The sequence below is a fragment of the Neovison vison genome, chromosome 8 (genome assembly GCF_020171115.1).
Source record: "Neovison vison isolate M4711 chromosome 8, ASM_NN_V1, whole genome shotgun sequence".
NCBI classification, from domain to species: domain Eukaryota; kingdom Metazoa; phylum Chordata; class Mammalia; order Carnivora; family Mustelidae; genus Neogale; species Neogale vison.
Window position 1 is genome coordinate 14,753,596 of NC_058098.1, and position 9,326 is coordinate 14,762,921.

General features: G+C 55.7%; 1 protein-coding gene across 1 annotated transcript; it reads right to left on the bottom strand.

The window, feature by feature from the left end:
* Window positions 1-3,237: 3,237 nt before the first annotated feature.
* On the bottom strand, window positions 3,238-8,760 carry WFDC2 (WAP four-disulfide core domain 2). The gene is made up of 4 exons (XM_044262305.1): window positions 8,674-8,760; window positions 7,970-8,114; window positions 5,798-5,950; window positions 3,238-3,399 (listed from the first exon to the last, which is right to left on the bottom strand). The coding sequence occupies exons 1-3, from the start codon at window positions 8,749-8,751 to the stop codon at window positions 5,799-5,801; spliced, it is 375 nt and encodes a 124-aa protein (XP_044118240.1). The 5' UTR covers window positions 8,752-8,760; the 3' UTR covers window positions 3,238-3,399; window position 5,798.
* Between the last annotated feature and the right edge of the window lie 566 nt (window positions 8,761-9,326).

Sequence of the window (9,326 nt, forward strand, 5' to 3'; positions counted from 1 at the left end):
TGATGCCTAATGAACATTGTCTGTGAAGTAACTACCCCACCTCCACCCCATCCCCTGGACTCCCTGGTCCTCTTACCCATCTTTATGTTTCCACCTGCCATGGTACACATGTGTGGGTTCATTGATCTATTGACTGCCCCCCCATTACACACACACTGATACACACTCATGCACACATGCACACGCATGCACACACACACACACACCCCAAATACCCACCACCTACAACAGAACACATAGTAGGTGCTCAATAAATATTTACTGAATGAGTGAATGCCTCTGCTTATGCTATTTCTTAGGCAGGGCTGCACTCTACTGGTCTGTCTTTAGAACTTCTTTAATGTAACTTCCTATTATCCTCCCAACCCCAAACTTGCACTTGCCTGCAAAACAGAGGCTTGTTTCCACTTGGGTGTTACCGCACACAGCCCTCTGGACTGGAGTACGGGGCATAGATGCATCAGCAAAGCCATGTGCTGTTGGAGATGGGAGAGTAAATGCAGGAGGGAACCCTGCCCTGAACTCTGGAGCAGTGGCAGGACCTAGGGGCTCTGGGATGTGCCACAACAGTGACACTCCCATCTGGAGCCAGCACTCGATCACGATTCCTGGGCCTGGGAGCCACTCCCCAGCCAGAATTAAGCATTGCTGTGGTCTGGCTACACAACACACAGCCCATCAAGACTTGGGAATGGGGAGAAAGGGGCCCATCCAGAGCAGCCCCTTCCTTCCTTCCTTCATTTTCCCACTCCTCCAGCGAAGACTCACAGAGTCCCTAACCTACAGCAGCCACCAGCAGGAATCAAAGAGGATCAAAGAAATGTTCTCAGCCAGGCACTCCTCCAAACCCATCCGTTTTCTTTTCTTTTTTTTTTTAAAGATTTTATTTATTTATTTGACAGAGACACAAGTAGGCAGAGAGGCAGGCGGAGAGAGGGGGAAGCAGGCTCCCTGTTGAGCAGAGAGCTTGATGCGGGGGCTCGATCCCAGGACTTTGAGATCATGATCTGAGCCGAAAGCAGAGGCTTAACCCACTGAGCCACCCAGGCACCCCAAACCCATCCATTTTCTCACCTGACCCACTCCACCCCTCAACACTCCTTTTCCAGCAGATTCTTCCTCTTCATCACTGGGACCCTTGGTAACCACCACCCGTGGTTCTCCTCACTTCCTCTTCCCCAGGACACCGCTGGGGCAGGGCTACCTTGAAAAAGTCTGCCCCCTCTCAGGGTTCTGGTGGAGGGTCCAAGGGCTCATCTCCCTCCGACCCCTACTCAGGGTGGTCCTGGGCAGCCTTCTCATGCGGGAAAACCTCCACCACCACGTCTGCTATGCCGCTGCTGGCACTTTGTTTCTCGAGTTAAACTGGGAGTAGCAAATTCACCTGCTAGCCCTGCTCAGGGGATAGCCGGTAGCAGCTGCCTAGAGGGTAGGGAGAGGAGCAGCTTGAGTGCTCAAGGTTTGCAGGGTGGGTAATGGTTGAGGAATGATAGCGTGCCTCCAAAAGGCATACCCTGCGTGAGTTAGACAGAGCCCTGCCCAGGGTTCTCTCCGAGGGCAAACCTGGGGAAGATGAGGAGAGAGTGGAAGGAGTGGCAGCCACACATTTGGTCCCTAAGAGCTAGATGCCTTTGCTGCTGCCTGCAAGGGCTGGGGGACCCAAGCACGGGCAGGGAGAGACGTCAGAAAAGGGAAAGGATAGAGAAAGCTACACTGCCATCTATCGCCAAGAGGAAGCCTTATGCCCTGAGCACCCTCACTTGCATCCGGGAGACTCATTCACCTTGCATTCCTGGGGCCGGGGCGGGATGGAGAAGACCTGGGGTCCTGCCTGGCTCACGGCCTGGAGCAGGGACCCACAAGAAGATGAGACACCCAGCCACCAAGGTTTTCTGTCTCCAGATCATGGCCCTCAAGCTGCCCTGATCTCTCATATTCCATAGTGGGTAGAACAGAGAAGGAGGGGAAAGCTCTCCTGGGATGGGCAGAGGAACATTGAGCGAAGGGGATAAAGAGAGAGGGGCATGGGCATGGAGGAGGACCAGAAAAAGAGGCGATGGGGGAACAGGGAAGGATAGAGGCATAGGGAGAGAACAAGGGGAAGAGAGAGAAGATAGAAAGGGAGAACGGGGAAACAGGAGAAGAATTGAGAGAGAGAGAGACGTGAGGACTGAGAGCTGAGTTAGGTCTCGGAGAGATCACACAAGAAACTGGTAGATTTGGTTTCACCCATAGAAAACAGTTAGCAGCTGGCGGGAGGCGGTCAAGCTTGAAGGACCCTTTCCATTGTTTCTGGTTTGTTTTTGGTTTTTTTTACCTTTTGAATTTTGGTCCACGTGACTGTATTATTTCTAGAAAATAACAGTTTGATTTAAAAACTGTTGACTGTTGGTTTCGGCTCAGGTCATGATCTCAGGGCCGTGAGATCGAGGCCCCTGTTGGTCTCTGCACTCAGCAAGGAGTCTGCTTGGGATTCTCTCTCTCTCTCTCTCTCTCTCTCTGCCTCTCCCCCAAACAACTCTAAACAAACAAACAAATAAAACATTTTTAAAAAAATAAACTAGGATGCCTCGGTGGTTCATTGATAAAGCATCTGTGTCTAGCTCAGGTCATGATCTTGGCGTCCTGGGATGAAGCCCCATGTCAGGTTCTCTGTTCAGTGGGGAGTCTGCTTTCCCTCTCCCTCTGCCCCTACCTCCCCCAACGCGTGCTCTCTCTCAAATAGATAAATAAAATCTTGACAAAAGCAAAGCAAAACAAAACCAACAACCAATGAAAGGACCCCAGCTTTGTTACTTTCTACCCACTTAACTGCAAACAAGTCACCTGGCAGACTCCTAGTCTAGAACTTGGACAGTCATCAGCCACACCGAGGGTTGCTGTGGCTCGGGGAGATCTCACACACAAGTCTCCCAGCCCTGGGTCCAGCACCCAGACTTGCTGTTCTCAAGCTCCCGGTAATGAACGGAAGTAGCTTCGGAACCGATTCTATCCTGTCTGTGAGCCTGTTCTCTCTTCCGTCTCCCTCCTGGGGAGAGGATAACCCCCAGCCTCCTGGGAAAAGTACTACTACACAAGCCAACCCCTGAATGTATGTTCGATGTTTCAGAGTTGATCTGGCTCTGGACTTCATGCCCTGATGACCTGGTCGTCCCCCACCCCCGACACCCCTCCTCAACCCAGAGTCAGGGGAGCCCGGGACGGAATGATTAAGAATAGAGGCCATGCCCCGCACCCTTTGCTGGAAGTGGTCACTTTATTGGTTGGAAAAGGAAAAAGCAATGCTCAGTCCTGGAGAGAGTGCAGAGGCCAAAAAGAGGGGAGGGTAGCTGGGCTGGAGCCAGGCAGGGCCGGGCAGAAACATCCGCTCCCCCACTCCTTAGGCTGTGATGGCCGGAGCTGGAGGAAGAAAATCATAATGACACATCAATGACAATATCCAAAATACCAGCCAAGAGGACCTGGAGCTTCAATTCTGGACCAGAGCTCCCCTAGTCTCCCTTTCCACTATACGCACAGCAAAGCCTTGCCTTCCTGAGGCTGGGGGCCTCGGCCTGCGCGGCTCTGCAGATCCTAGACTCACCTCCTATGCTTCAGGCCATCCTGGGACATACCTGGGTAACCGTGTCTCAACGGACCGCAGCGGCCTTCCTGGGGGACCTTGGTCATTTGTCTCCCTGCAAGTCCCTCAACCACCAGGGAGTTCCACCGTGCCTCCCTTCTTTAGGTTAAGCTGGGATTAGCTGGTCAAGGACATCCTATTGATCCCATTTTAGAAGCATAACAATGGCAGCTCAGGGAGGTAAAAACTAGTTAAGTGTCAGAGCTGAAACCTGAACCTGGGTCTTCCTGGCCACAAGTCCAGCCATGCCCCCACCCCTTGGACGCAAGAGATGGCTGGCATCCCTGGAGAGCTCTGAGCCCTTGGGAGACGGTGGTTCCCGCGCAGGCCCTGGAAGGACCCCTCGAAATAGCAACCATGGGGCCTTGGGCAGATCCTCCCCTGTCGGTGGCCTCAGTCTTCTCATCTGTGCAATACTCAGTCCCACCCGTGCCCCGTCAGTCCCTGGGCTGAGAGCGTCTCGAGCTAGCCCCCCATCAACAATGATATTTCAACCACAGGGTGCCTCCAGGTTCCTTCTCCTCCTATACGTCACCCCACTACTGACCTTCGGGCCATCTTTGAGGACAGACCCACGGTCATCCCTCTGCAAAGCCTGCTGTCTCTACCATTCCACCGCCCCGCCCCCGGGAGGCCTTCCTCCTCTGCTCCCACAGCACTCAGCCCTTCCCTCACCATGGCACTGAGGACAGGCACTGGGAGTGTCTGTCCATCCGTCCGCCTCGGCCACGGGGCTGCTCTGTGAGGAAGGGCCGTGGTCACCTTCCGTCCCAGCATCTGACACAGAGACCTTGGCACAGCGCTGGATCTTCCAGTTTGGGCCAACCAAACGTGCTTTGGGCCTTGTATTTCTTTACTTACTCACACTTTTTCTAGGACTTAGTATTGTTTTATTTTTAGCTGTAAGTAGGGGAGAGAGACGCTCCACAGTCCTTTCCTAGCGCAGTCTGAGCCACCAGAGGTGATCAAACACAGCCCCCACCTGCCCCGGAGCGAGTGCTTGTCACACTTCGAATACGCATTTGATGCCCGCCACGTGCGTGCGTCCTGAAAAGCCAAGCTTTTGGCGAAACTAAAGATCAGTCTTCGGCCTCCCATTGGCCACGTTTAAAGAGCTTGCCCCTTCGCCGTCCCCTCCAGGTCCTGTCTACTGTCCCCTCTCTCAGGACACAGCTGTTCCTCCCACCGCTGACTTTCTAGGTGCATGCTATGGAAACAGAGTAAATCTTCTCTTTCCATGCAGCCCAGTTCATCAGCAAATACTGTCCCATGAATAATGTCACTCATCAGCGAATACTGTCCCATCCACCTTCACATTATGTCCCAAACCCAGCCACTTAGCTCCCCGGGTCTGTCATCTCCGGGCTAGCCTCTCACAGGAGCCTCCCGCTGGTCTCCTGCTTCTGCCATCCCCCCTCTGCAGTCTACTCTCCATCTAGCAGCCTGAGCAATCCTTTTCAGATCTAAGCAAGAGCATGTCCATTTCCACAGAGGCAACATCCCCAGGTCAAGACCAAAGTCCTGTAGCAACCTATCAGGCCCCTGAGGAGCTGCTCCCTTTACCCCTGACCTTCCTCTTCCTGTGTTCTCCTTGCTCCCTTCCAGCCTCCTGGCTTTTCCTGAAACACCAGGGACACTCCTGATTTTGTACCTGCTGCCCCTCACCTTTAACACCACCACCCTCCACCCACCCCACCCCTCCCCGAGATCCTCATAGCTTCAAGTTTTGGCAAGTCTGTGTTCAAATGCTGCCTTCTGGGTGGGACCTTCCCTGAGTATCCCTGTTTAAAAAAAAAAAAAAAAAAAAGCAGCCCTGCTTCCTGCCCACTCTGCCCCACCCCTACCCCAGCACGCCCATCCCTGTTCTGTTTCCTTTTTCTCCACGGCACTTTTCTCCTTTGAACATTCTACAGAATCCACTCGCTTATGTATTTTTCTTCCGTTGGCCTGTAAACCGCATCAGAGAGAAATTTTTGTCTGATTCGCTCGCTCATGTATCATCCTCAGTACCCAGGGCCGGGCACCGCTCAGCAGAGACTTGTTGAGTGCATGAAAGCAAAGAAATGGACAGAGAGTGGAGAGCAGTGTGCTTGCCCAGGCCCTCCTTTTCAGCCACCGTTACAGCTAGACATCAGTGCACTCTCCCTCCCCTTCTTGTTCCCCACCCCCACCTACCTCAGAAGACAGGAGTGACACAGGACACCTTCCCACAACCATTGTAGCAGCATTTCAACAGGCCAGGACACTGGCTGTCCACCTGGCACTGGTCCTGGCAAAGGCCGAGCTGGGGGAAGTCAGTGTTCACCTTGGGGCAGGAACCCTGCTTTTCTGGGGAGAAAAAGGAGCAAGGGGAAGGGGGCAGACAGGATGCCGGGAGATGAGTGCTTGTCCGCAACGCTGCCCTACCCCTGTGTCACAAACAGGACAGCTGCCTGTCAGCCTTGATCCCCGGGGGTACCTGGGGAGGCCACCTGCAAACCCCTCCTTCTCCTGTTCCCTCCATCCTTGATTTTGGAACCACCCAACACGATGCTGCTGGAAGAACAAAAACCAAGACCTGAACCCAGTCTCTGGCCATCCATTTGCACACACACACTCACACACACACACTCACACAACCTCTGCTCCACTTCCTGGGTCAAGGAGAAGGGAACTGGGCTCTATTCCCAAGAACCCCAAGAGTAAGCCCAACCAAGTTCAAACACAGGCACAGAACTGGCTGATTAGCTCAACAGGACAGGAGTGGTTGCCTTCCCAGCACAGAGAAATCCATTCCCTTGAAAAGGGCAGGTCTGGACACTGGGGTTCCCTAGGACAAAGGGGAATCAGGAACCTTTTACTGACAAAACACACCCCTGCGGAGAGAGGATCTGCTCTCTACAAAGACATTTTCTGTGTGTTACTTCATTTAGCCTCATGTCAGTCCCACAAAATTTGGGATTATCATTCCCATTCTGATGATGAGAAAGCAGAGTCTCAGAGATGTAAAGCAACTTGTTAAGGATCACCCAGCCAGCAGATGGGCAGCTCTGAGATTCTAGTTCAGGAGGCCATCAGACCCCATCCCTCTTCCTGCCTCAGTCGGTCCATCTGAGACAAAACAAAGAAACCAACAAACAAAAAACCCAGCAAAGACTGCACCTACAAGTAGGCATGCCTTCTGTCCCCCTCCACCTTACTCATCTGTCTGTCTGTCTGCCCCTCTCTTTCTATCTCAATCCTCACGTCTCCTGATCCTTCTCTCCCTGCTCCAGATTAGAAGGCTCCAAACCCAGTAAGTGCCCCTCATGGGCCAGTCCTCCCTCTACCCATGTCTGAGGTCTCTAATTACAAACCACCCCAGCCCCTACTGGCATCTGGGGAGAAATAACTGGAGAGGGAGAATCCTGGGGCTGTGATCTGGCTGAAGACCAGCAATCACCACAGCTTGGTGCCCCAGGTCATATATCCCTGCTTCTAGTCCTCAGTTCTTCCCTGTGAAAAATGAGAAGCTTGGATTTCATCTTGTCTAATGCCACTCCCTGCTCTGATGAGCGTCCCCATAACCCCGGGGGAGAGAGCTCTAGTAAGGACCTTCTGTGGACCCCCAGCGCTTTCCATAGTTCTCTCTCTCAATCTTTAGAGTGTTAGAGCTTGTTTTAAATACAGGAAGAGAGAAGGGGTGCTCAAGGAGGAGTCCTGATTTCCTTCAAACCAGCCTTCCAGAAGGGGCAAAAGTTGAAGCCCCTCGCTGTGACTCCTCCCCAACCAGGGAGTGACAGTGTGACCTTGGGCAAGAGCCTTCCTGTCTGACACTCACAACCACATCTTAGGGATGGGCTGGGCGCTCCTCTTAACGTGTAAAGCCTCTTTCCGTCTGGACAGAGGAATCCGGGGAGTCTTGCTAGGCCGGGCGCTCCAAGTGCTTCCCCCAGAGCTGAAGGACGCCCCAGGGGAGGGACTCCAAAAGGGCTGGGCGCCCCGGGTCTTGCGACCCAGCCCGCTCGCCAGTCCCGGGCTTCCCCGAGGCTCCAACCCGCAGGGGAGGAATCTGTGAACCGGGTGTCTTGACCTCCGGGAACACCGGGAACATCGTCCCAGCTGGTGCTTGCCGGGAAGCCCGTCACGCACCAGGGAATGGAATCCAGCCAGGGGTGGGGGACCTCCCCCCGCACCCCTCCACCTCCCGCTGAGCTTCAGAGACGCCTTTGTCTCCCCGGGCCCCGAGGAAGCACGAGGGCATCTGGTTCCGTCCGTCTCGACTCTGCAAGGGTCCCTGGAGTGGGGGCCCTCTTCCCGGATCCGGAAGCTCTGCCTCCTCCAGCCCACCCCGCCCTTCCCTGCCCTTCCCCGGGCGCCCCGGGTTACCGTTGGGCAGGTGGCAGACGGTGGCGCAGCCGGCCTGGCAGCACTTGAGGTTGTCCGCGCATTGGGCGTCAGAGAGGCACTCCTGCGTGCAGTTCAGGTCGGCCTGTAGCTGGGGGCACACGCCGGGCTTCTCCGCTTCTCCGCCGGGGAGGCGCACAGTCAGTGGACGCGGAGCCCCCGTCTCAGCGGGAGCCCACCTCCTGCCCCCAGGGCTGCAGATCTCAAGCTCCAAGGGATTCTCAGTCTCTGGCCCTAGGCGTCCCTCTTACAGCCTTCAGAGGCCCCACCTCCAGGCCAGGCCCCGATACTTGGAAGTACGGGGTGAGGGGTACCGAACCCTCATCCTTGGCGCCCTCATTCTTTAGGGACCCCCCCGCACAGCTGAACATCCAGGAGCTTCCGACGTCTAAGCAGAGGGTTCCCCCACCGGCCACGTTTAGCACAGAGCCTCTGCCCCAAATTTCACAGTGGGCTTCCCCGCCTCCAGCACACTGGACCCCACACCCCAAGCTCCAAGGGTCACCACTTTCAGGACCCAGGGAATCCTCAAATTTTAGTCTTCATGTGTCTCCCCACTTCCGCCCCAGGAATCCCCATTTCTTCAGCTCCCAGAGAGCCTACGTGCGCCTCGGCTGGGCCCAGTCCTGGCTGGTGCTCCTGGAACGGCCCCTCTGGGCCCCAGGGCTGTCCCCACCCCGCTCACCTGGGACCCGGGGGAGGCCCAGCAGCAGCAGGCCGAGGAGGAGGACGACGGCGAGGGGACCCGGGCGGCAGGCGGGCATGGTGCTGCGCCGGGGCGGGGTGCAGGTGTGAGCCGCCGCGGGGATGCGGGGATTTAACCACGCGCTGGGGAGGCGGGGCGCGGGGTAGGGGTGGGGCCGCGCCCGCGGGGGGAGGGGGCTCAGGGGCCACCGCGGGCGGGCTGCCACCTCAGACCATTTCACAATCCTTGGGGATCAGGTGTCACTCTTGGCCCCGATGGGAACCAGGAACCTGAGCAGCTTCCAGGCCTGGCGCAGCTCGACCAGCTGCAGCCGGACCCTTGTCCGCTCCTCCCTTCCCTCCTCCTCGCTGGGGCCTGAGCGCAAGGTTGCGGGCGGCCAGGGCTTGGTCCAGGATTCCTGGGTCTCCCTGTAATGCCCCCGGGGAAGAAAGGACGGGGCCCACAGGGAGGCAAATAGAGCTTGGGGATTAAGTGGTTGGCCCTGGGGCAGCCAAATCAGAGCGCAGATCCCGGTTTAAGGATTCACGACAGAGCTAACTGTGTGCCAGGCTCAGCGCTCACCATCTCAGGGAGTCTGACGATCTTCCCAGGAATAGAGAGTTACTATTATCATCAACTGTATATGCCTGATGA

Excerpts from the sequence above, each read along its gene's own strand:
- WFDC2 (XM_044262305.1), bottom strand. The coding sequence starts at position 8,751 with ATGCCCGCCTGCCGCCCGGGTCCCCTCGCCGTCGTCCTCCTCCTCGGC. Across the intron at positions 8,115-8,673 it reads TGGGCCTCCCCCGGGTCCCA|GGCGGAGAAGCGGAGAAGCC; the intron begins GGTGAGCGGGGT and ends GTGCGCCTCCCC. Across the intron at positions 5,951-7,969 it reads CGTCTGCCACCTGCCCAACG|AAAAGCAGGGTTCCTGCCCC; the intron begins GTAACCCGGGGC and ends TTTTCTCCCCAG.